Genomic DNA, 27,744 nt, shown 5'->3' with positions numbered 1-27,744 from the left:
TGCCAAAGGTCAGTATACCGACATCCCGAGCGGTGGAATGCCGGCAGGGGGTGAACACAACGAACCCTTTGCGGGCTTGGTGGCAACTACACTCGCCACAGGTTCTATTCTCCCTCTATGGGTGTCGTGGCCACCCATAGAGGGGGAATCACCTACCTCACCAGTATACCGGCAGTGGTATGGTGCCTTAGTTGGGATCCCAGCATCGGTATTGTGACAGCCGGGATCCTGACCAGCGGTTTGCTACCCACATACCCATCTCACAGTATTTTCAGACAACCGAACAGTGTTGGCCTTCATATATCCCCAGCGAGGCACCTGAAGCAAAACTATGACATATTGGGCTCATCCAAAGATTTATGACTGTAGAGAACCGGGGTGCGCTAACCACCAACACTAGGCTAGCTCCTGGATACAACCGAATGAGCCCTGGGTCTATAGCCTGGGACAGCTTCCTGCTGCTTGGTTATGCTGAGTGCAGTCAGAGCTGGATGAAATTTTGTGGGAGCCCAGAGGCAAGGGGGCCTATTTGTTGATTATTAGGTTTTTGATCAGATAACTGTAATTTTTTATTTTATTCATAGGAATAAGAAATTAAGTACCGCTGTTATGATGCACAGTGATGAAGTTTATATTTTTATATATGTTTATGTTTCACTGTGGAATGTTCCTACTGAGACTGGCGGTTATATGTCAGCACATAATGAGATCGCTATGTACAGTACATGGCTTTACCTTATGGTTTTGTATACCTTAGCTGTTCTCAGTTTGTGGCCTGTCAAACTGTATCATTCAAAGTACTCCAAATATTTGTTATAGAATATATCATTCTGAGCTACAACAAGACAAGATTGCATTGGCTAATACCAAAACTGGGTTTGGTTTGTTTTGCTGACATCCATCACGTCAACTTTATTGTAATGTCAGTCAGGCAGTTTCTTCTTTTTCTGGCAGTCAGCTGAGTCAACTGTAGCACTACCACTAGCCCTCTCTCCCTAATACCTAACCCGCCCCTCCCACAGCCTATCCCTAATCAACCCCTCCCTCAGGATAATGTTAACCCTCCCCTCCCGCAGCCTATCCCTAATCAACTCCTTCCTCAGGATAATGTTAACCCTCCCCTCCCGCAGCCTATCCCTAATCAACTCCTTCCTCAGGATAATGTTAACCCTCCACTCTAGCAGCCTATCCCTAATCAACCCCTCCCGCAGGCTAACTAACCCTTGACTTGACATGACAACATTTCAGGTTGCGCCATTGTGAACATGCTGATATTCTGCCGATGTCAACAATAACAACATAATGGGCCAGATGCATCATCGTTTGGAAAGTGATAAAATGGAGAATACAAAGTACCAGCCAATCAGCACCTGTCATTTTTCAAACTGGGCCTGTGACATGGCAGTTAGGCCCTGATTGTCTGGCACTTTTTCTTTCTCCATTTTATCACTCTCTAAGCGATGATACGTCTAACTGTCGACATTGTGGTGTCAACATTATGACTGTTGACACTGTGTTTTGTTGACATGGTGACTGCATCCCCTAAACCTGTATACGTGTAGTTGTTTGGAAAGGAGACTTGTTGAGTTCAAAGCTGTGACGTTGTTTCACACCTGTTTAGCATGTTTAAGTTTCATTTTACTTTTTCACTGAGATTTATAACCTATCTGGTTCTCAGACACAATAAATGGAATACAAGGCATTCTTACATGTTTTGGTGGACTGTTTTCATTGCTTTTGCAGCGTAACCCATGTTTTTCAGAACCTCTGTGTTGGTGTGGGAGTTCTCTAGTGCTTCTCTCTGGAATTCAATGGTGGATAGCGTCCCATCAATCTGCGTTAACTGCTTCTCCAATCTTTTCTTTCTCTTCAATGCTTGTAACGCAGCTAAGTGAAGACATACATTTGCATGTTAAGGAAGGCTTTTAAACATATTTTCTACATATAAGATTGAATGACAGGTAGACTGTACATACTGTACATACTTCCTCAAAACATGCAGAACTGAAGCTGAACACAAAAGCAAAACATGAAGTAAAGTAAAAATGCAAACCTTTCCAGTGCACTAACTGAAATTTACAATGAGTCCATGGAGATAAGCTTGGAAGATGCTGGTCTAAAGCAAAGTACCTAAGTTCTAGCTATATAATTAATTGATAAAGTTGATGCTTATAGGTATTGTTTTGTATTGTATTGTAAAGTATGTGATACCCCTTTCACACATAAGCCCCAACTTTAACCCAGCTCGGACCCAGGAAACTTATCACGGGTTGAAGACGGGGGTTTAAGTATTTACCCCTTTTCACACATCCATGTAACCCAGATCGTTGCTGTTCACACATGACCTGGGTCTTCCGGCTTACAGTAGACTCTTGGAGAAGACGTCTCACATACACATATCTCACAACACAACATGATGGCATATGCAGCCTTCCAACCTATAGTAGAGATGCAGCTAACTGGTGGTGGACACTGAACCGGACACTGTGGATCATTAGGCCCCACCCCCTCACTGTGTAATGCTGTGGATTGTGGGTTGATGAGAAAGAGTGTGGCCAAATAGCCTTGCCCCCTCCCAATGGACCCGCAATTCCCAGCATTGCCCATCCTGCCCACTTTGCTAGAAAGCGGGCAGGATGTAGGAGGACTGCCTCCTCTTTTGGGGATCTGGTAGACTCCCCGTAGATTTTGGAGATTTCTTGACATAGCAGGAGACTAGGCAAGTATGGTTTGGGAAATCCTTTAGCAGTTTTTGCAGAAGATATTTTTTAAATATTAATAGATGTGAAGGATAAAATATTGGGAGAGCATCAGCTACAGCATTCATGGAACAAGAGTGATAGGTGAGGGTGGAGTCAAACTGGAAAAGAAGAGGATCAGTTGGCCTGCTGAGGATTGAGATTCTAACCTTCCTTCAGATACTGAACATTTTCATGAATTGTGGGGGTAATTCCAAGTTGTTCGCAGCAGGATTTCTGTTAGCAATTGGGCAAAACCATGTGCACTGCAGGGGAGGCAGATATAACATGTGCAGAGAGAGTTAGATTTGGGTGTGGTGAGTTCAATCTGCAATCTAAATTGCAGTGTAAAAATAAAGCAGCCAGTATTTACCCTGCACAGAAATAAAATAACCCACCCAAATCTAACTCTCTCTGCACATGTTATATCTGCCTCCCCTGCAGTGCACATGGTTTGGCCAATTGCTATCAAAAATCCTGCTGCGATCAACTTGGAATTACCCCCTGTGAACACAAAAATGGGATGAAGTGATCTGTGTAAAAATATTTTACATTCTCCAAGGCAAAAAACAGTTAAAATTGTATTTTCCCATACTTGAATTTATATTAAATTTTTAAATATGTAGGGGTTGTTTTCTCCTTTTTTAAAATGTATTAACTGCAATAAGACTGCTCCTATTCTAAGCATGGCGGCAGAGTGGTTAGTATTACTACCTAAGAGCAATGGGGTCATGGGTTGGATCTCTCTAGAATCAGGCCTATATATGTGAACCTTGTATGTTCTCTTTATCATTATATCCTAGTGCACCAGCTTCTTCCCAAAATGGCAAAACATCCTAGTAGATTGATTGCATGCATTACAGTATTTGTGTGGCAGGAAAATTAGACTGTAAGCTCAGGGCCTTCTTTTCATATGGTCTCAAGGAGTATAAGGGCCCTAGGCCAATAGCTGGGGATCCCTTTTTTGCAGGGGCGCCAGATTTTTTTTAAATTGACCCTGGGGAACCGGAGATATCCGACTTCAAAGCAGTTGTCCCTATCCAAGACTGTTAACTGCTCTTCCCAGACAGATATCTCAGGTTCTGTCTGACTAGAATTTTTCTGAGGGTATACTCTAGAAGCTGGGACTCTCCTCTTTTGTGCCCAGAACCAGAGATATCAGCCTTCCAGCAGCTGTTCCCTGCTCCAACACCACACAACTGGGATGCAGTTTTATATTTTCGTCTGTAGATTGCTCTGGCTCCTGAACTCTGAACCCCAAGTCCCCAGTAACTCCTGAAAGGTTGACTCTCTAGTTTGTTATCCCACTGAAAGCTAAGAAATGTATTTCCAGGAACTGGAGATATCTCCAGTTAAGCAAGCTGCCCTCCCACCAGAAAATTGTGAATATTAAGCCCACTACATCATCCACCCCTCCCCTGCTTATTAAACACCCCCTACAACCCTGGAAGTCATGTACTGAGGCCCCGTCATTCAGCCCAATGCCCCCTTCTACAGTTTAGTGTTCTCCCTCGCGCACCATATCCCACCATCTGTACAGTAAAGGAGTAATTAGCACAAATTAGTGCCCTAGGTCCTACATGCTGAGTGGGAGATAGAACACCCCCTTCAGGACATTAAAGCTGCCGCTGATAGCACCCCCACCCCTACCGCTGGAGGATGGGTAGGACCTCAGTGCATTGTTGTGCCCAGGGGCCTACACCGCTGTTAAGCCGGCCCTGTGTAAGCTCCAATGCTTATTGTCTTGGGCAGCACCCCCACTTTGTAGATTTTATTGTCTATCAACATAAGTAATTGTGGAATCTTATAACGGTAATCCAATACCAGAAATTCAAACCCCATCCCTTACCCCTTTATTAACAAGATCCAATGCTGTATATATGGTGTGGTATATACCTAATCAATAATAATAATAATAATAATAATCATAATAACTACCTTGAGTATGTACCTCCTTTTTGCCCTGGATTCATATAAATGCTACCTTCAAAAACTGGCTGGTTGACAAACATTCTGATGGCCAGATTTAATAATCTGCCCACTTTTTTTGCCACAGCTGTAAAGGGAGAAATGTTGGATTCTAGGTTTTTTGTGTGTTTTTTGTGTAATATTTTAAATAAATTGTCGATAGTAATTTGCAAATCCGAAGAAATGTTGAATAGTTTTCAGGTCTATGGTTATGTCTAGTTTAATATTGCTGTTTCTTTCTCATGGTCAAAATCTCTACCCAGAAGTAACTGGTGATTTCTCAAGAATAAATTTTCGATGTTTGATAAGTCCATTTTTTGTAGCCACTGATATAACATGTGAGCCGTGTAAAACTAAATCAGACATTGGGAGCGTATCCAATTAACCGAGAAAACCCGTTTTGCTATCCCAGTGTCCGCAAAAACTTACTTGCAATAATTCTCCATAGGTTTTAATGCAAATTTCTTTTCACCACTTCTGCCAGTTAAAAAGTTGGGGAAAATCCATATTTTAAGCTAAAAATGTATTTGGTTCCTAATTAAGGATTGCATTTGCAAAGCTGCTTGCAGCAGTCCTTAGCAAAGCAAATGCAGGATACGGTGCACAGCCCCTCCTTCCAAGGCTTAGTAAATAGATCCCTAAATTACTTGAGAAAATGCTCACCGACTCTCATGGAAGTTTAGAAGTAAAGAAAACAAACTCTGTAGTCCTAATAACTGCAACAATGTCAATATACCTGCTGGGTCCAGTGTTATAGGGCGCAAGTTCTCCAAAATATATTCTGGTAATGCAGGCTAATGTTAGTTGGACTAACACAGACAAAGTTGTAGTATTCTAATATACAGCGGCTGTGATGAGAAGCCAGACCATAACTAGAGGTTGGCCAGGAAGGCACCAGCCAGGGGCGCTAGTCAAAGGGGGGAGAGGGGCAACACAGACAAAACCACGGCAGTCCTCCTGGCCTGACAAATTATAGGGTTCCTCAAAGAGAGTCACAATGCCATCAATTGGAAAATGTGAAAGGACAGGAGTACTAATGGAGCTGGGGAAGAGGGGGGGGGGGGGTAACGTGGCATATAATTAGCTTTTACATGTCAACCTTTAACCCTGTCAACCTCTTTATAGCCCCTGTGAACAGTAAATGAAAGGCGGAGAAAAATATTTTACGGTCATGATGTTGGGACTCAGGCCCTCATTCCGAGTTGTTCGCTCGCTAGCCGCTTTTCACAGCAATGCACACGCTAAGCCGCCGCCCTCTGGGAGTGAATCTTAGCTTACCTGAATTGCGAACGATGTATTCGCAATATTGCGAAATGATTTTACTTTGCAGTTTCTGAGTAGCTCGAGACTTATTCTTCCGGTGCGATCAGTTCAGTGCTTGTCGTTCCTGGTTTGACGTCACAAACACACCCAGCGTTCGCCCAGACACTCCCCCGTTTCTCCAGCCAATCCCGCGTTTTTCCCAGAAACTGCAGCGTTTTTTCACACACTCCCATAAAACGGCCCATTTCCGCCCAGAAACACCCACTTCCTGTCAATCACACAACGATCACCAGAACAAAGAAAAAACCTCGTAATGCCCTGAGTAAAATACCAAACTTCTTAGCAAATTTACTTGGCGCAGCCGCAGTGCAAACATTGCGCATGCGCAGTTTGCGGAAAATCGCTGCGATGCGATGAAAAATAACGAGCGAACAACTCGGAATGAGGGCCTCAGTGCAGAAGTTCTAGTGGGATACAGTCGTTAGGTCTACACAGCTTAGGTCGACAGTCATTAGGTCGACCACTGAGGGTCGACATGCATTAGGTCGACGTGTCAATAGGTTGACGTGTACTAGGTCGACAGGTCATAAGGTCGACATGAGTTTTTCACTTTTTTCCCATTTTTTGGATTTTTCCATACTTGACGTTCCACGTGGACTACGATTGGAACTGTAACCTGCCCAAAGCATGGTGAGCGAAGCAAGCCATGCGAGGGGACACAGTGCACAAATTGGGGTTCCCCGTCACTTTACGAAGAAACAACACCCAAAAAAAGTCCAAGAACTCATGTCGACCTTTTCACCTGTCGACCTAGTACATGTCGACCTAATGCCCATGTTGGCCTTCAGTGGTCGACCTAATGACTATTGACCTAAGTTGAGTCGACCCAATGACCCGAACCTGCTCTAGTACACCCACAAATCTCCTCCGATGACTAATCATGCACTTGGAGGCATTTAATTGGGGGGCTCTGCAGGGAAGTATAGCATACTGCCTTGTTGATGTCAGCAGTTATAGTTGTGTGGTGCAGCTATGGTGCCTTTGCAATGTCAGCAGTTACTGCTGGGTAGTCCAGCAATAGGGCCTTTGTGATGTCAGCAGTTACTACTGGGTGGTCCAGCAATAGGACCTTTGTGATGTCAGCAGTTCCTGCTGGGTAGTCCAGCAATAGGGCCTCTGTGATGTCAGCAGTTCCTGCTGCGTAGTCCAGCAATAGGGCCTCTGTGATGTCATCCGTATCTGCTGGTTAGTCCAGCAATAGGGTCTCTGTGATGTCAGCAGTTTCTACTGGGTAGTCCAGCAATAGGCCCTTTGTGATGTCAGCAGTTACTGATGGGTAGTCCAGACATAGGGCCTTTTTGATGTCAGCAGGTACTACTGGGTAGTCCAGCAATAGGGCCTTTGTGATGTCAGCAGTTTCTACTGGGTAGTCCAGCAATAGGGCCTTTGTCATGTCAGCAGTTTCTACTGGGTAGCCCAGCAATAGGCCCTTTGTGATGTCAGCAGTTACTGATGGGTAGTCCAGACATAGGGCCTTTTTGATGTCAGCAGGTACTACTGGGTAGTCCAGCAATAGGGCCTTTGTGATGTCAGCAGTTACTGCTGGGTAGTCCAGCAATAGGGCATTTGTGATGTCAGCAGTTACTGATGGGTAGTCCAGAAATAGGGCCTTTGTGATGTCAGCAGTTACTACTGGGTGGTCCAGCAATAGGGCCTTTGTGATGTCAGCAGTTCCTGCTGGGTAGTCCAGCAATAGGGTCTTTGTGATGTCAGCAGTTACTGCTGGGTAGCCCAGCAATAGGGCCTTTGTAATGTCAGCAGTTACTGCTGGGTAGTCCAGCAATAGGGCCTTTGCAATGTCAGCAATTACTGCTGGGTAGTCCAACCGTAGGGCCTTTGTGATGTCAGCAGTTACTGCTGGGTGATCCAGCAATAGGGCATTTGTGATGTCAGCAGTAACTGCTGGGTAGTCCAGCAATAGGGCCTTTGTGATGTCAGCAATTACTTATGGGTAGTCCAGAAATAGGGCCTTTGTGATGTCAGCAGTTACTGTTGGGTAGTCCAGCAATAGGGTCATTGTGATGTCAGCAGTTTCTGCTGGATAGTCCTGCAATAGGGCCTTTGTAATGTCAGCAGTTACTGCTGGGTAATCCAGCAATAGGGCTTTTGTGATGTCAGCAATTACTTATGGGTAGTCCAGAAATAGGGCCTTTGTGATTTCAGCAGTTACTGCTGGGTAGTCCAACAATAGGGTCATTGTGATGTCAGCAGTTTCTGCTGGATAGTCCAGCAATAGGGCCTTTGTGATGTCAGAAGTTACTGCTGGATAGTCCAGCAATAGGGTCTTTGTGATGTCAGCAGTTCCTGATGGGTGGTCCAACAATAGAGCCTTTGTGATGTCAGCAGTTCCTGATGGGTAGAAAAGGCTGCATTCATAGCTGATATCAGCATGTTAGTAATAAATACTAATGTTGGGGGCAGGGAGGGGGATAGTGTGGCATATGATTAGAAGACACAGTGTGCCAGATTCAGATGTGTTGCTGGAGGTGCTAACGCTGCTGCTGACATGCAAGCAGCAGTGAAACCATGAATATATGTTAATGCAGCAGGAGGCATCTGATATAAGTAGACGGACACAGCATCAGATTACTTGGAACACCCATGGGGTTGCGCAAGCCAGCTGCAGCAGATCCAACAAGAGGCCAGGTCTATCTTCCGATGCAGATCCCAGACTCGTCACTCTCCCAAAACGGAGGAGTCACACCTCTGTTTTGAGAAACAGCAGCTGTTGCTGCCCCCTACTTGCTACCAAAAGGCAACAGGCTGTCAATCACTGAGTCTGCAGCCACAGTGTGACCGCCATCACAGACCCATACCGCACATGCGCAAAAAGGATCCAGTGCATGCGTAAAATACTGAACACTGGTACATTGTGGCATATGATCCAACGTGACCTGAATCCGGCCGTGTGTCATAATATGAATTGGGGAAATTGGCAGCATGCATAGTGTGACATAAAGGGGGTCATTTCGAGTTGTTCGCTCGGTAAATTTCTTCGCATCGCAGCGATTTTCCGCTTAGTGCGCATGCGCAATGTCCGCACTGCGACTGCGCCAAGTAAATTTGCTATGCAGTTAGGAATTTTACTCACGGTTTTTTCTTCGTTCTGGTGTTCGTAATGTGATTGACAGGAAGTGGGTGTTTCTGGGCGGAAACTGGCCGTTTTATGGGTGTGTGTGAAAAAACGCTACCGTTTCTGGGAAAAACGCGGGAGTGGCTGGAGAAACGGAGGAGTGTCTGGGCGAACGCTGGGTGTGTTTGTGACGTCAAACCAGGAACGACAAGCTCTGAACTGATCGCAGATGCCGAGTAAGTCTCGAGTTACTCAGAAACTGCACAGAGATGTCTTTTCGCAATATTGCGAATCTTTCGTTCGCAATTTTAAGAAGCTAAGATTCACTCCCAGTAGGCGGCGGCTTAGCGTGTGCAAAGCTGCTAAAAGCAGCTTGCGAGCGAACAACTCGGAATGACCCCCAAAATGTGAACTTTTTAAGTGCCCTCACATTTCCTTTCAGTTGGTGGCAGGAGTTAAAAAAAAAAAAAACCCATCTAAAACTAATTTCACAGCATCAAAGTTACTAAATCTTCTGGGAGCCCATGCAGCCAGCAGGCCCCCAGCCATTTACTTCACATTTATGGGGCTACTTCAGTTAGATGAAAGTTGGATGACAATTAGTTAATGTGGCTAAAAAAAAAACCACAATTGCAACGGGTTGTATTCGTGTGACCGGCGGTCGGGAGACCGACGGTCACATGACCTCCACCGTCATCCCGCCCCCTCATTATCCCGATGGTCAGCATGCCGACCAACAGGGGCTATTTCCACTCGTGGGTGTCCACGACACCCATAGAGTGGGAATAGAACCCGTGGCGACCGCAGGTCACCACCGAGCCCGCAGCGTGGCGAGCGCAGCGAGCCCGCGAGAGGCTTGCTGCACTCGCCCCTCCCCGCCGGGATCCCAGCGTCGGTATGCTGACCCGCCGGTCAGACATACTACACCCAATTGCAACATTTTGCTATTCCAGTAGAGAATTTGTGTTGAGTTAAGATAGGACACAATGGGAGTTTATGAGGATATTAGCTTGCAACCTCTGTGTATGTGAAAAGTAGGGAAACATATTTTAAGGTAATAATGATGGAACTCAGTACAGAACCTTTCGAACAGCCCTCTCAATGGCTAATCATACACTTGGAGGCATTTAATTAATCATTTTTTGTTTTCTGGAGGGTGTGTGTGTGTGACGAGGGGGAAGCAAATAATTCACTTTGCCAGGTGCACCCAGACGTCTGTTGGAAGCCCGCTGTTACTTGTATACTCCCAAGGTGGTCTGTCCCCTTTCTGCTACCACATGTGCTGCAGATCGGTAAAAGTGGATCCCGTGAGGCTACTCAGTGTTCTTACCAACCAGTTCAGGAACTGAGCAGCCGTGATTCCTTCCAGGTGCAGGCTGTGGCACTGAGCTCCTGGAAATGTCTGTGCTGTGGCTTTGTCAGTGTGTGCACATTTTAATGGCGGTGCAGCCGCCCTGCAGGATAATGTTGAAGATTGACAGCAGGTTGGGAAAGGGTCCCATTTAAGAACGTGTCTTAATAGCAGTGGTTTATTCCATTTAGTATCGCAGTGATACTAACGAATAAGCCATTGGTATTCAACATTACTTACCTCACCAGTGAGGTCCCGTGATGTCCCCTTCTTCAGCGGTATCCTCTGCTCTGCTGCCGGCAGCCTGTTTCAGTCAGCAATGGACTGCTGCGTCATACGCATGTGCGACAGCCAGTCTGAACATGTGCATGACTCTTTTTAATTTTGAGAACTCTGTAATTCCTGTAACGCTTCACTGAAGCCAGAAAGGAGGCTCTAGGTGCCCCTTGCCAGCAAGGGGGACCATATCACTCTCGTCATCTATTGAGGATGTAAGCGATACAGTAACAAATAGTGGTAATCTTATAGGCCCTACACATTAGGCAATATAACTGAACGATATGAACATTCTCGTTCGTTAATGAACGAGAACTCATTCATATCTTTCAGTGTGTAGGCATCAACGATGAACAATGCGCGGCCCCACGCTCGTTCATTGTTGGTGCCGGGTCGCTTATGCATGCAAGCCAATATGGACAATCTCATCCATATTAGCTTGCACTGCTATGGAGCTGGGTGATGGAGGGAGTGAAGAAACTTCACTAGCCCAGTCACCTCCCCCCCGCCGCCGTATCAGCCGCCGGGCAGCTCGGTCGCCGAATGTGTTTATGGCTATTTGCTGAATACTAAAAGAAGGATTTAACCTATTTAGCGAGTGCTAAAGGGTTTATGTCTTCAGAATCAGAATCACTTTATTGCCAAGTATATCAGTGCACAGTACACAAGGAATTTGTTTCCGATAGCCACCGCTCTCAGACAGTATACATACATAACAAGACCAAAACACACATGGGGAATAGCAGCATGATAGGTACGTAGATACATGTGCCAGGTTGAATTGCAGATGGAATGGGCTAGGTGTCCATCGAATTTATTAGGGTAGTTGCTTGGGGGGAAAAGTGTTCCTGTGTCTGGCGGTTCTCACCAGTTGCGAGCGATACCGCCTCCCTGATGGCAGCCTTCTGAACATGTCGTGAGCGTGGTGGGAGTGATCACCGATGATCCTTTACGCCCGCTTAGTATCCCTTGCCCGATATATATCCTCAATCGCCGGGAGATTTGTCCCTATGATTTTTTCCGCTGCCCCCACTATTAGCTGTAGTCTGTTCCTGTCATGAGTTGAGGCCGAGCCAAACCACACTATTATCGAGGTGCAGATAACGGATTGAATAATAGCTGAGTGCCAGGAGTTCCTGCGGCAGTTTGAACTTCCTAAGTTGGCATAAGAATTACAGCCTCTGCTGGGCTTTCCCCACAATGCCATCGATGTTGGCCTTCCACTTCAGATTCCTATCAATCGTGGAGCCTAAAAATCTAAAGGATTCGACTACCGCTACTGCGCTGCTTGCAACTGTTAGTGGGGGGAGTGTAGGGGGATCCTTCCTGAAGTCTATGATCATCTCAACTGTCTTTGATGCATTTAACTGTAGATTGTTTGTGCTGCACCAGGTGACCAGTTGATCTACCTCATTCCTGTAAGCAGTCTCCTCTCCCTTCGCGATCAGGCCAATTAGTGTGGTGTCATCCGCAAATTTGAGGAGTTTCACCGACATGTCCCTGGAGATGCAATCATTGGTGTAAAGAGAGAAGAGGAAGGGGGAAAGAACACACCCCTTGGGGGCGCCCATGCTGGTTGACCTTATTCCCGAGGAGAACTTCCCCATCTTGACTGTCTGCTCCTGCTCCGTTAGGAAGTTCAGATAGCCTATCTGAGACACCTAGTCTGTGCATTTTCATTTGCAGCAGACCAGGAATGATAGTGTTGAATGCAGAGCTGAAGTCTATGAAGAGTACCCTTGCATACCCCCCCGGCGAGTCCACGTGCTGCAAGATGTGATGCAGACCCAAATTCACTGTGTCCTCTGCCGATCTATTAGCCCTGTAGGCAAACTGTAGAGGGTCAAGGAGGGGACCTACCGTGGACTTTAGATGGGTCAGTACCAGTCGTTCCAACGTCTTTATAACCACGATGTTAGTGCTACCGGCCTGTAGTTGTTCAGGTTCACAGGCGCAGCAGGTTTCTTTGACACTGGGATGATGGTTGAGCACTTGCAGCAGGCTGGCACCACTCCAGTACCAAGCGACTTGCTGAAGATGGCCATGAAGACTGGAGCAAGCTGTGTGGCACAAGTTTTTAGGGCGGATGGAGATACGCTGTCGGGCCCCGATGCCTCCCTGGGCTTCAGTCTGCTGAAAAGCTTAGTGACTTCCGCAACATTCACGTAAGGGATGGGCACGGCGCTTAGTGAGCACGAGGGAGCTTCCGTCCGAGCAGAATGAGGCGGGGCATCGTAGGGCTTCTCGAACCTCCAGTAGAAGTGGTTCAGGTCCTCCACCAGCTTTTGGCTAGAGCCAGCGCAGGGGGTGGAGCCCTTGTAGTTAGTGGCAGCCTTCAGGCCCTTCCATACCGACCGAGGGTCATTTGCCGAGAAATTGGGCACAAGCTTGTCGGCATAGCGTTTCTTTGCTGCCTTGATCTCTTTGGATAGGGTATTTCTGGCCTGTCTTTAACCGAGTTTGTCCCCACTCCTGTGTGCCTCCTCCTTAGCCAGGCGTAGGTGCCTTAGGTTAGCGGTAAACCAAGGCTTGTTGTTTGCATAGATGCAGACAGATTTTGATGGCACACATAGTTCCTCACAGAATTTGACGTACAACGTAACAGTGTTGGCAAGGTCATTGAGGTAATTTGCAGCTGACTCAAACACGTTCCAGTCGGTGCATTCAAAGCATGCCTGTAGATTTTGTTCGGCTTCGCTGGTCCATCTACTCCCCGACTTGACAACTAGCTTAGCAGATTTCACTAGTTGCTTATAGGTGGGGAGCAGGTGGACCAGGCAGTGATCAGAGAGCCCAAGAGCTACCCTGGAGACAGAGTGATACAGTAGGCATTCTTTATGTTAGTATAGCAGTGGTCCAAGATATTGTCTCCACGCTGGGGCATTTAACATGCTGGCGGTATTTCGGTAGCTACTTTGACAAGTTGGCTTTGTTGAAGTCACCCAGGATGATGAACAGAGAGTCCGGGTATTTGCGCTCCGTGTCATTACACAAAGAAAGATGTTGCAGCGCTGTCCTCACGCAAGCCTGTGGGGGTATGTAAACCCCAACTAGGATAAAAGAAGCAAACTCGCGAGGGGAGTAGAAGGGTTTACAGTTGATACACAAGGTCTCCAAGTGAGGGCTACAAGATTGTTGCAGGACGGCAGTGTCGGTGCACCAGCCGTTGTTGATGTAAAAACAAATACCCCCTCCTTTTGACTTCCCCGACAGTTCCGCTGACCGATCCGCCCTATACATGCGAAAGACAGGCAGGATCAGGGACTCGTCGGGCACGTGCTCACTGAGCCAGGTTTCTGCGAAGCACACGGCAGCCGAACCAGCAATGCCAGAGCTGGCGCTACGCAGAAGCATCTGCAGTTCATCCCTTTTATTGGCTAGGGAGCATACATTGGCCAGTACCACTGCCGGGAGGGCTGATCTGAACCCCCTGTGTCTCCACTTGACTAGGACCCCTCCTTACGTGCCTCTGCAGTGCTTCCCCCTAGGGGCTACCATAGAACCCCCTAGTGTCATATCCCAAGTGTAGCAGAGTGCCTTGATCAGATAAATGTGTTTTGTTCTCCTATAAGAACTTTTTCAAGATTACAACATAACATATAGAGTTTTTATTGCTTCTCTATATACATGTTGATTTTAATGTAATAAATGTTTCAATTCATGTTATGTATCCACTGTTTTTATGACACAAAGTAGATATTTTACCATTTGAATTGTTTGCATTAGTGCAGTGAGTTTTTCTGCATTTGTTCATTTTTAGAGGAAAGGGTTTTTGCATGCCCCAATTAAATTCAGCAACAGGCGACTGTTTCTCTGACATACAGTATATGGGGGAAATCTAAAGTGACGGGAGATCACAGGGGCGATATTCAAGTGATGCCCATTATCGCGCCGATAGCGCCCAGTAGTGTCGGGTTTAGCTAAGTAACACAGCTGTACCTGACTAAACTAATGGGTGCGATCACAAAATGTGCCATTTGGCCGCCCAAACAGATCACTTTTCACACATTTCCGCTCTCCACCTGCGGGAGGTATGAGCTGAAAGGCCGGTGACAACAACTGATTGCTCCCAACAATTGAATTGCTTTGCCAGGCACCCTCCTGTTACAATGGGAAATATTGCATTCTGTTTATATTATTGACACTGACCTAAAACAGAAAGAATAGCGAGCAGCTGGATTTGTGCTGCTTGGGCACCCATGCATGTGGGCAAACCGTAAAATGATCTTATTACTTGATGGACTGAATGGCAGAAACGCTGTGTGATCAGATTAACTGTAAAAAGAAAAGATTGCCTATGTTACAAGATGTCCTTAGCTATCCTGGATGTGCTGCTTGGTTTTTATCTTCAAGCCACAAATGTTGCTCCTGTATAAATTATCCAAGATGTTAAACATTAATAGGTAGCACAGGTGGATAAAGGTGAGGCTGCTATTGTAAGAAAGGTCCCTGTTGGCAAATAATATTTCAGGTCTTCCTGATTGCTCAGGTACACAGAAGCAGAACTAGTGAGCGGTGGGTCAAGGTGCAACAATATGCTTTGTGCCCCTGGCCCCCAACATTCCCCCCCCCCCCCCCCCCCCAGCATATCACAGCACCCCTCCCACGATCCCCATTGATAGCAGTCACCATTTACCTATAGGAGCACCATATAAACAGACAGCATTAGTGACCCCCATATACTGCATAAAACAAACAGATATCACCACAATGGAATGAACAGGTGTTACTCTACTTGCTTCTGTGGCACTCTACTGGCTTCTGAAAACAAGATCAGTGCTTTATGTCCTTATTTTCTTAGGGATATCCTTTTGTTATTAACATTATAGGAAGGCACCATGGCATATTAATAAGGCTTCCAGAGTTTCCATCTACATGTAGAAACGAAACATTGGATATCCCGTATATATAATATATACTGTGTGTGTGTGTAGATAGATAGATAGATAGATAGATAGATAGATAGATAGATAGATAGATAGATAGATAGATAGCAAAACCAAACGTGTGTGTGTGTGTGTGTGTGTGTGTGTGTGTGTGTGTGTGTGTGTGTGTATACACAATCACATTTACTGGCTTGGTCATGCCCTACCGACTTTTTTTTTCCTTTCATTCCAGCTTTCAGTTCACTGTAGCCATTGTCGGACTGGGGCATGAAGGGCCCACTGGGGGGAGGGGGAGGGGGTATGAGGGGGGGATGCAGTGGAAGGGGTCATGTTTTAAGGGGGGTACTCACGGGAGAGATTTGTGCTGAGCGATCTTAACACAGACCGCTCAGCACACATCTCTCACCCCGCTCAGCACAGCGCGATGTGCTGAGCGAGGGGGAAAGCCGACGGGGGGCCGCTCACTTCACACAACGGTGAAGTGAGCGACCCGCTAGATTGAGCCTGCATGCAGCTCAATCTAGCATCGGCGATAGCGATGCGCGGGGCCGCGCATCGCTATCGCTGGAGGGCATACACACGGCAGATCTGTGCTTAAAATCTAAGCAATCTAGCAAGATTGCTTAGATTTTAAGTACGGATCTCTCCGTGTGTACCCCCCTTTAGAGTGTGGCCAGTCTCCAGAGGGTTTTTTTTCCTATCTGCACCAGGCAAGGTCATCCACAATTCTGGCAACACAAGAAGCTGGAAGTGTTCATCGCTGACGCCTGCGCACGCTTGCGTTTTTTCAGACACACCCAGAAAACGTCAGGTTTCCTCCCAAAAACACCAGCTTCCTGTCAAACAGTGTCTGCATTGCGACCACAATGTGTACACATTTTCTGTTGATATTATTACTTGTGCGCATGCGCAGTCATTTGATAATCGTCCAGATTGCGATTCGCAAATTTTGCGATCCTTACTGAATAAAGGGGCTATTTCAGGTTGGATCGCAGGGTGTGATCCAACCGCAAAAATTACAAAAAAGATGTGGGCACATGTGCAGCGCCCATCCTGCACATGCACTCGCATTTTCTGCGGGGGGGGGGGGGGGGGGGGGGGGGGAGAGGGTGGTTGCAGAAAATGCGATCACCTCTTCCAGTCAGTCAGGCAGAGGCGGTTGCGGGTCTGAGGCCAGTAAATGGGGGGCGGTGCAGCACGAACAGGGGCGTGATTGTGGTGGCTGTGTGACATCACACACAGCCGCGGTGAATGGAAACATGGCGCCGGGCCTCCTGTGGGCGCAACTAAGGAGGCAGGAGACAACCTTAATTTCTGCTAATAAGCACAAATTGTGATGCATTCGCAATTTCTGCTTATTGAAGGGGGGGGGGAGGCGGCGGTCAGCATGCTGGGCGGTCTTGCCCTGCGATGGGCGGCCCCAAGCATGTGAACAGAAGGATTGCAAATTCTAGCAGAATTTACAATCCATACTGAATTAAGCCCTAGGTCCACAGTCTGTAGTATGCAGTTTGCACTGATTGAAGATGAATTTACTGTGGCTTTTATATTGGATAGACTGTGCAGATGCATCCATACAGGGCCGAAACTAGGGGGGGGGGCCTAGGGGGGCATGTGACCCAGGCGCAGGATTTAGAGGGGCGCTGAGAGAGAGACCCGGGTACAGTCCAAGGCAGCAGCTGCGATGCAAGCGCAGCTCCACTTGGTGCCTGTCAGTGAAGCAGAAGAACACGGAGCTGTGCAGCTGTGAGAGGCGGACCCGGGGTGGAGCTGTTACACAGAATCAGGACTCTCCTTGGAGCACTGTTTGAAGCCGCGCCTCCCGAGTCCGCCTTTCACAGCCGCCACTCACCCTCGATGCTCCGCCTGCCAAAGCCGCTCAGGGACACACTGTTCTATCCCTGCACGCTGTCCCAACTATACGGCAGCGAGCCTCCGCCCTCCAGTTACTAGAAGACAGTCCGGCTGGAGGAGAAGTGGCGGGACAGCAGAGTATCAGTGAGTGTATTCAATTTCTGCTGCACCCGCCTCCTCTGCAAGTGATCTGCTGTATGTGGTGGCTGGTCCCTGCTCCAGGACCAGCCACCCATGTGCTGCTGCGGACCAGGCCCGTCCCCGTCCCTCCACTGAGTCCATCATTCAACAGGGCTTCACAGGACAAAGGAGTAAAGATCTTCCTCATGGTAGGCATGTATTGTAGTGCAGCGTACAGGGGATAGTGTAGTAATAGTAATGTAGTGTTATTGTTGGTAATGCAGATGTAGTGTAGTGTAATGAAGTAATATATAGTACAGCATATAGGGTATGTAGTGCAGCATATAGGGGATGGTGTAGTAGTGTAGTGCAGCATATAGGGGATAGTGTAGTAATGTGGTGCAGCATATAGGGGCATGTACGTAGTGTAGTGCAATATAAAGGGCACTTAGTGTAATCATGTAGAGCAGTGATGTGGTGCAATGTGTGGGGACATACAGGGGCTATGTGACAGATGCTTAGGACATTTGGAGCACATGAGGCGCAATTTTGTTCAATGGTATCCCCTTTCTAAATATTTGATAACATGACAATTTTTTGTGTAATGAGAGGGGAAGGCGGGGGGGGGGGGGGGGGGGGCGCCAAAATGCTTCCTTGCCCCGGGTGAAGACAAGTCTAGTTTCGGCCCTGATCCACATACGGCTACTGTATGATGACCCACTTGAAGTTTTTGTTGTTCACGTGGGTTGCTCGGCGGCAATTCCCCACTGTGAGTCACAAACAGTAAATACTGATAACAGAGTTGATCCACATCCCTCAAAAAAAAACATGTGAATTTTTGGAGAAGAGCTCCTGCTTATTCTGCAGGATAATACTGCTACAGGCTAGCAGTTGATTTACCGACGGACACAATACCGACGCCAATAATCCCGACAGCCATTGACCGACAGTCAAAATACCGACACGGTCAAAATACAGACATTCATTATACCGACATGTTCAATGTCACAATGCCTAGATGCGTTTTTAAGGAATTTTTGCCCCAAAACAGACTTGTTCATACTTTACCATCCCAGTGGACCTGGTGGGGGAATATAATAGTGTGCTGAGCACAGCGAGGCTCCGTGTCCAAGCATAGCAAGTGCAGTGAGCCATGCGAGGGGATGTGGTACATTTACACGGTGTCCATGTTGACCTATGTAGACACTGGGAAAAAAAACCTGAAAAACTCATGTCGGTATTTTGAAATGTCGGCATTTCAATTGCTGGGTTTTTGACTGTCGGCATTTTGAACATGTTGGCATAATGAATGTCGGTATTTTGACCGTGTCAGTATTTTGACTGTCGGTAAATCATACTGAACCCCTGCTATATACAGCATACACCATCATTTCACAGTAACATCACAAAAGCTGCAAATAGCATAACAGCATGTACAGTACTGTGTGTTAGAAATTGCACTTGGTTCGGGTACCTGAGAGTTTAGTTAGAATGAAAGTGGACCGTGTCTCAGTGATCCAACTGATTCTACTGCCTGGCTATTTGCGGTTGGATCGCATCGGATAGCAGATGAGAGTGCATGCTGGCTGAGCTGGGCTGAAAAAGAAATATGTGTCTCTGCTGTCAGCGGCCGGGATGCAATATGTCCCTGTTGCACTATGACATTGCAGGGAGAAGTCAGTCCGGTACTGACTGATGAGAGGACACTAGTATGAGGAGTAAGAGAGGTGCCTTAACCTTTGAGAATCACAGATATTCACAGATGTTCAGTGTTGGCGCCTGTGGTCAGGGACCGTGTGCGCTGCATGGCCGGCAGAGGTGACATGACATGATGATCGTTTCACCCATTAGAGGCTTGTTCACATGTAGCCTATGAGGATGGGCTGGGGCTGCAGATGATGCAGGTGAGGAGGCAGATAATTGTCTCAACTGCCTTATATATTCTGTGCGCCGGTGGAGGGGCAAGGCCCTGTGCTTGCCCCTCCCACACCCTGCACAGGCCACGCCCAGACCCCTTCGGCCAGCTGCTGGTGGCTACTGGTGTCCTCTACCCCTAGACTGGGCAAGAGCTGTGCGGGGACTGGTGAGTTTAAGTACTGGTGAATATAATGCAACATCATTATAGCCAGCCCATTACAGATATACAGCATCTATATTTATAAAAGGCTAACGCTACACCCTCAGCATGACAGAGCCCTAGCTCCCAGCAGCAGGACTTCCAGAAACCTGGCAGCTCCTCTGTGAGTAGCGACCCTCCCCCGTATAATCTGGCCCTAGTGTCCGTCATTTTGACGGGCTATTAACTAGTCCATCCAGAATTTAGAATGAAAAAAAAATTGACTTGTCTGTGTAAGAAGTTTTATATGTTACTTTGTTTATTGTCAAACACACACGTGTAAGTTTCTCAGCCCTAAACTGCATGAAACAACCCATTGGAGTTACGACACAGATAAGCACACAGTAATATGCCAAAAAAGCCTGTGCCGACATTTCCATCTCCAACATTTCATTGTTGACCTTTTTACTGTGTGTACCTTTTCACTGTCGACCTATTGACCCTGTGGACCATCTGCATGTCGACCGTATGGGGTCGACCTAGTGACTGCTGACCTAATATTGGTCGACCTAATGACCCACACCCAACTCTAACATGCACACATCTCCCCCCACCCCATATGTATCATCACCTTAAGCAGGACATTACATTTTCTTTAACATAAGCTAAGACGTTAAACTCTTCAGTAAAAAATCACCAGTGTTAAAATAACAAAGGACTATATAATCGCTAAAAGCAATTGGTTACAATTCTTTGTGGTATGCATGTAAGAGTGCAGAGGGTGATCAATTCTGCATACAGTGGCAGAGGGAAGACAACAGGGCCAGGCTACAGAGAGTGGCGTCAGCAAAGGACTGGCAGTGGATCTTGGTTTCTGTAAATGTGTGTGTGCTCCCTTTCTTTATTGGGGTTGACCGGCATTCGGGATGCCGGTGGTCAGAATACCAACAGCAGCATCCCGATGGAGAGAATCCCAACAGGGGCTAGGTAAGTATACTTACCCTCCCCCTAACCCAGCCCTCCCTTCCTGCAGCCTAAACCTAAGCAGTCTAACCCTAACCCTCCCCAGTGGTGTCTAAACCTAACCCCCCTCCCTGTAGCGTAAACCTAACCCTCCCTCCCACACAGCCTAACCCTTTCTGGGGGTACCAAAACCTAACCAGCCCTCACCGTATCCTAACCCTTACCCTCCCTACCCCGCAGCCAAATCCTAACTGTTCCGCAGGCTAACATTACAGTAGGACACATACTTACGATTGGGTTGCTGGGTGTCGGGATTTCATCGTCGACATTTTGGCATATGTCGGAGTTCTGGTGTCGGCATTTTAGACGTGTGTAGGGATTCCGGCACCGGGATTCCAACTGCTGGCATCCTGACCGCATCCCCTTTATTGTAATGTGTAATTAAAATAGCCCAGGGAGAGGTAATGACACTGGCTGGCTGTGACAGGAAGAGGTACTGTAGTGAGGCTGACTTATATTAATATGTGTGATAGAAGGAAGGGGTTCCGTAACTATCTACGTGTGCTTCATATTTCCCAGAGTATAGACTCTGGTATGTGTACTTTATAGCCACTGGTCCCCCAGATTCACAATTATATGTATCCCAATGTATATATTATCTATATAGTCTTTCTTAAACCCATGTATTTCTTATTCATTCAAATTGTCTCTGTTTTTTGACTGTGCACGCATCTAAATCCCTACAAAGTGGCAGTGCGCATGCATCCCGCGGTGTGTGTACAGAGTCACAGGACCAATTGAGCCACACAGTCTCTGGAACATATTGGGCATTCCTTGGAGGTGACCCAGAGGTGGCCATTCAGATGCACCGAGATGTTTCCACCTTATGGGAATGCTATGAGTGGTGTGGACACGTCACAGGAGTGATTTCGGTCTCAGATGCTTTAATCACGTACATTCAAGGCCATACTCTGAAGGACATTCTGCACCTAGTATGGGACGGGTGCTAGTCTGATGGTGCATCAGATGTTAGCATCTAAAGACGTCCCAGTCCGTGCACATTGAGACACACAGATGTACTGTACAGATGTGTCCACTTACATCTAGCCTCCCTGCCGTTACACAGTGCTTCTAGTAGTGCCATGCGCAACTTGTTCCATTAAAATGCATCCTATTCACAAAATTATTATTATTATTACAGTTTATTTATAGGGCGCCACAAGTGTTTCGCAGCGCCGTACAAAGGACAGTACAGGGAGACAAAACTTAGCATAACAGTAAATAAATAACAAAAATGGAGTGCAGGTAACAAAGAGCACCACGATTCTCAAAGCATAATACAGCTTAGATGTAAGTAGCGAAGGAGTAATCATTGTACTACTTGGGGCTGGCGGCCATAGATAGAGAGGGGCCATTTACCAGCACGAGAAAAAGCAGGTAAAGATGGTCGCTGAGTGATATTTGTCAAGAAGAGGGCTTAGACAAGAGGAAAGAGGGCCCTGCTCTGAAGAGCTAACAATCTTACAATAGGAAGCTCAAGCAGATTATGCTGATTAAAATGATATGCATCATGCCTATATTCTGTCTGCAACTGTGACTAAATCTGCATATGAAATGCTACGTTAATGTGTTTTCCAAGAAACAGATGGATACAAGCATGGCTACAGGTGCATGGGGTTTCTCTTACACATGGCTTTTTGTAGATAGGCTAGGTGGTTGGTTAGGAGCATTTAGGACTGCTGCAGTTTTGTGCTTGCCTTGGTGAACCAGCAGGGGGAAATGTATTAAATCTTCCAAACAGTGAAGAAGTTGCCTTAAGCAACAACTCAGATTGTAGCCAGCCTTTATCCTGTACAGCTGAATGGTTGTTATTGACAACTTTCCACCTTTTTCACTCTTATACATCTCCTTTTAAGTTTCTGCAAATTAACCCTCAGTCAGGCGCAGCTGGCCTGACAGGCACCGCAAAGCTGTTCTCGCTCCCCTCACCGCTCCAAGGGGGCGCAGGGGCCTGTCCCTCCCAGTACCTTCCTACAGTATCTCTAGGTGCTATTCGAAACCCCCCCTAGTTAGTTTTACCGCCGCCTACGTGGAGTGCAGTAGTGACCCTCCTGGCCTCTCAGGCACACTGCGCACAAACTCCTCCGACTTTTGAAGGTTCGTTTTTACTTTTATTTTCATCTATTAATTGTTTATTTTGCTCATTTTCTGAATGAAAATGACACACATTGTGGATATTTTGCGTAAATATGTAGGTTTGTCCAGGGTGGCCTCTCAGGCACATTGCGCCCAAACGTATACTCATGTTTGTGTTTTCTCTTTTTTGCTTCAGATTTTCTGGTGAAATGGCGCGTAAAACCTACGATTTCTCTCTTTGTACGTCCTAATGAAGGTCACTGATCACTTTAAGAGTGTTAGAATTGAGTTAATTAGGTGCTAATTAGAGGTGTGCCTGACGGAGGGTTAAGAGTTTATTGTGAGACTATCGACCAGATAAGCTTTTACATTTCTCTCTCTCTCGTTCTGGTATTTTCTGACCATTGATAAAGCGAAGATGGTGTGCAGGTTAAACACAAGTGAAAAGGAAATAGTAACAGGTGCTATGATTTAAATAACATGAAACAACATTTGTACATAATAGTGATCAATAAAGGTTGCCGCTTCTAAGGAGAGGTAACTACAAATCTGAGAAACAGAAACACTATAGACACTGGCCCTCATTCCGAGTTGTTCGCTCGGTAATTTTCTTCGCATCGCAGCGATTTTCCGCTAATTGCGCATGCGCAATGTTCGCACTGCGACTGCGCCAAGTAAATTTGCTATGCAGTTAGGTATTTTACTCACGGCATTACGAGGTTTTTTCTTCGTTCTGGTGATCGTAATATGATTGACAGGAAGTGGGTGTTTCTGGGCGGAAACTGGCCGTTTTATGGGTGTGTGTGAAAAAACGCTGCCGTTTCTGGGAAAAACGCGGGAGTGTCTGAAGAAACGGGGGAGTGTCTGGGCGAACGCTGGGAGTGTTTGTGACGTCAAACCAGGAACGAAACTGACTGAACTGATCGCAGTTGCCGAGTAAGTCTGGAGCTACTCAGAAACTGCTAAGAAGTGTCTATTCGCAATTCTGCTAATCTTTAGTTCGCAATTTTACTATGCTAAGATTCACTCCCAGTAGGCGGCGGCTTAGCGTGTGCAAAGCTTCTAAAAGCAGCTTGCGAGCGAACAACTCGGAATGACCACCACTGTTCCTAATACTGCCCTATAATAAAATAGTGTATACGGAAGAGAGTGTTGATATATTATTAAAATATTTAAATTAGTAACAGTGGGCATGATTTGGAAGTAAAGCAAAATAACCATGTTGTACAGCAGATGGGGCAGATGTAAAATGTGCAGACAGATTTAGATTTGAGTGGGGTGTGTTCATACTGAAATCTAAATTGCAGTGTAAAAATAATGCTATCTTAACATTTGTGGGCTACAGGCAAAAGCAGCCAGTATTTACCCTGCACAGAAAAAAATATAAATGTATTTGTACCCCTTGCATGGCAACATGGTTTGTTCCAGATACAAAGTTACTTGTTTTTTTGCTTTACTTCCAAATCAGAATCAGGTCCAGTGTCAGCAAAAACAAGTAATACTGGGTTGCAATGGAGCAAAGTGCATAAGCATTCCCTCCAACATGACCCATTCCATTAGGTATAAAAATGCTCTGTTCCTGGACTTCTTTGCCAGTGGCAGTTACAGAGGGGGACTGTAGTGCAGTCCACAATTCAACTAGGGGAGCCACAACAACTGCCACCCAAACACTGCCAAACATAACTGGCCGTGACTCACTGGCAGTTGGTGTGGCTCCCCTATTTGAATTTTGGACTGTGCTGCAGGCAGCCCCACCTCTGTAGAAGTCCAGGAACAGAGCATTTTGTACCTAATGGAATGGGTCATGTTGGAGGTTATGCATAAATAAGGGTATAGTTTGTGGAAGCATATGGATTTTCCTTTTTGTGACGCAAAGCTGTCAGATGCCCTCCTGAGTATGCTGGAGGGAAGTATGAGTTAGGGATGACATCTGAGATTGATCCCATTTAAGTGAAATGCAAATGTAATTTTAATAATGTAAATATACAGCCAAGATATGCTGCTGAGTTATTAATATCAGTATGTCCAATGTCCATCTCTAATTAGTTAGTTCCTACAGTATGTGGGGGTTGGACACAAAGCAACAGCAGCTGCACCTTTTCTCACATCTGTTTGCCACTAATGAAGCATTTTTGGGTTGGGAAGCCACGAAAAGGATGCTCAACAGAAGCTAAGTCACACGGGACATGGCGTCTCACTTACGTCAGTCGTCTTGTGCCGCATGTCATATTGGGTCTAGGTGTATGAGAACACATTTGTATATTGCCACCAGCAGTACTTAATGGGAGCCAGTATAAAATAATATCATATATTGTATATTTTCTTTTTCTCTCTTGGTGATTAATTTGTCTCCAATGCTGTAGCCATTGAGGCTGAGTTATTTACATTGTTCTCAGTGCATTTTGGTCTCTTTAAAAATGGCTGCCACTTATATGACTCAGTCAGTAATAGAGACACAATGTAAGGTGGAAGTGAATTCACCTGTAAATTATGTTCTGGCAAAACATTATTCCCATCGGCAGAATGAACAAACCTGGAGATCTAATACGTGCCAGGTAGATACTTTACATATTGGGGGTCATTCCGAGTTGATCGTAGATGTGCTAAATTTAGCACAGCTTCGATCAGGCACTCAGACATGCGGGGGGACACCCAGCAAAGGGCTAGTCCGCCCTGCATGTCAGTGCCGCCCCCACCCCACCCCACAGAAATGCAAAAGCATCGCACAGAGCCGATGCTTTTGCATTTCAGGAGTAACTGCCCGGGTCGCAGCGGCTGCGCGTGACGTCACTCAGCCGCCGCAGCCCGCCCCCCCAATGGTCCGGCCACGCCTGCGTTGGCCGGACCGCGCCCCCTAAACGGCGGCTTAACACCACTGTCCAGCCGCCTCCCGCCCAGCAACCGCCTCTGCCTGTCAATCAGGCAGAGGCGATCGCTACAATACAACGCCCTTCAACGACCCAATCGCTGCTCTGCATTAAACTGCAGCGAGCGATCGGGTCGGAATGACCCCTATTGAGCTACTTACTACTGTATATTATTCTCAGTGTCTGTTCTAGGTGTGTCTGTCTGTGTATCGCCTGTGTATATGTGACATGAGAGACTTGGGATACACAGAGCCATAATTTAATATGCTCTTTAACCCTCAAAGTGCTATTATATTGCATTTGTATTTTCATTTAAATCTTTCAAAATCCCTAAAGCTTTTCGGGAGCTAGGCAGCCCCCAGCCATTCAAGTACATTTACCATAGGATCACTTGTAAATTCCCAATCGACAACTGACTATTAGGATACATATTTTTACTGACCACTGTACAGCATACCCTCCAACATTTTACACATAAAAAACAGTACAAATTAGGAAAGGGGCGTGCCCACAGGTAAGGGGCATGGCCACGCCTCCTTTCCTATACTTTCAATGTAAATTTGGAGAGTAAAAAATTGGTACAAAGTCTTTTTTAGCAGGTGCAGACCATTAAAAGAGGTACTGTACCTGACAAAAAGGTACAGTAGATTGTTTTTATTGCAAAAAAGTTACCACATAACCATTAACAGATAACCATCAGTATTACAGTTACTGATGGTGAGCCTCATAGCCTTCATTAAATGCATAGCACAGATGACAGGGATACATTCTGCTCATTATTATTAATATCTTTCAGAGTTTTGGGTTTCCAGCTACTGAGACAAAACTTCTCTTTTTCCAAGATAGCATTTCACCTCAGCATTCTCTTCACTAATAAAGAAACTTCATTATTCATTAGAAGACACAAAGTGAACAACTTCCAGTACCAACAATGAATGTCAGCAGTTCTCCCAGCAGAGATTATGAAGGTGAGCTAACTGGAGTATAATGACTGTAATGTCAGAGCCATAAAAGAAACAAAACAAGTTACGCCTTTCCTGCTGAGCCCTAAGAATAGTCCCCAATCCTAAAACTGCGGTTTTCTGTGGACAAGTCTACCTAATGTTTTCTTAACCCCACGGTTTCCGAATGAGTCTTAGGAAAATGTAAAATATTGTCATATAGAAAAAACTACTACACAATATAATATTATAAGATAAAACTGACCTAGTTAGCTTAAAAGTATAAAAATCAGAATAATCAAGTGAACAAAACAAACTGGATTTAGCCACCAGTAGTGTCAGTAGATTTAGCCACCTGTGGATTACTCAGGAATCCAGTAGTGTCAGTGGATTTAGCCACCTGTGGATTACTCAGGAATCCAGTAGTGTCAGTGGATTTAGCCCCCTGTTGGTTACACAGTAATCCAGTAGTGTCAGTGGATTTAGCCACCTGTGGATTACTCAGGAATCCAGTAGTGTCTTTTTTGCTCACCTGTCTTATTCCTGGTTCCGTGTCTCCTTGCATTTGCGAGTTCCTGTTCGATCTTCTTTTCTAAGTACTCCTGTTTTTTAGTTAACATTTCCTCTGTTTCCCGAAGTTTAAATAGAGCCTCCTGAGCACTCGGACCCCCTTTCCTGCTTTTGGAAGCACTAGACGACTTGAACATTTTGGTGATCTTGCTCATTTTTCCGTCTGATTTGCTGACTAGCACTAGTTAAATGGGATGTATCCAATACTAGAAGATATCCTTCCGACACAATGGATATAGCACGAAATGTACGGAGAGCTGACCAAGTAGTCAGGCACCTGTCATTTCCTGTCAAGTAAAACTTGAAAAGCAGCTTCAAAGATCAACTTGGCAGAAGGGGTGGGGCAACATGAACATGATCAAGTGACCTGTTACGTAACTGAATACCTGCCTGATAGTCACACACCTTGCTAGCAGCAGATACTGACTAAAATGTCAATGTGTTCCTTTTACACAATGCAGATACAACAATAACATTCTGTTTGTGTTATGTTAAATTGTAACCAAAGCCACTGTTTAACATTAAGACAGTACAGTATATCCCATAGGCTATGTATTACTGAGCTGACTAATGTACATGAAATAACTGATGTATTTATATGTGAATATTTCTGTCATGCTCT

The 27,744-nt window shown here is 46.0% G+C and overlaps 1 protein-coding gene across 1 annotated transcript in view; it reads right to left on the bottom strand.

Moving 5' to 3' along the window:
- Positions 1-27,360, bottom strand: part of CHMP4C (charged multivesicular body protein 4C) — a 58,605-nt gene extending 31,245 nt beyond the window's left edge. Inside the window, exons 1-2 of the mRNA XM_063924002.1 lie at positions 27,085-27,360; positions 1,710-1,887 (exon numbers count right to left, since the gene is read on the bottom strand). Coding sequence (XP_063780072.1) covers positions 1,710-1,887; positions 27,085-27,277 — 371 coding nt within the window. The 5' untranslated portion in view covers positions 27,278-27,360. The remainder of the gene's footprint in view (positions 1-1,709; positions 1,888-27,084) is intronic.
- Positions 27,361-27,744: the final 384 nt, after the last annotated feature.

This window comes from Pseudophryne corroboree, chromosome 5 (genome assembly GCF_028390025.1).
Source record: "Pseudophryne corroboree isolate aPseCor3 chromosome 5, aPseCor3.hap2, whole genome shotgun sequence".
Lineage (NCBI taxonomy): Eukaryota > Metazoa > Chordata > Amphibia > Anura > Myobatrachidae > Pseudophryne > Pseudophryne corroboree.
Note: the sequence above shows the minus strand (reverse complement) of the source record. Positions and strands in the feature narration are given on the sequence as shown.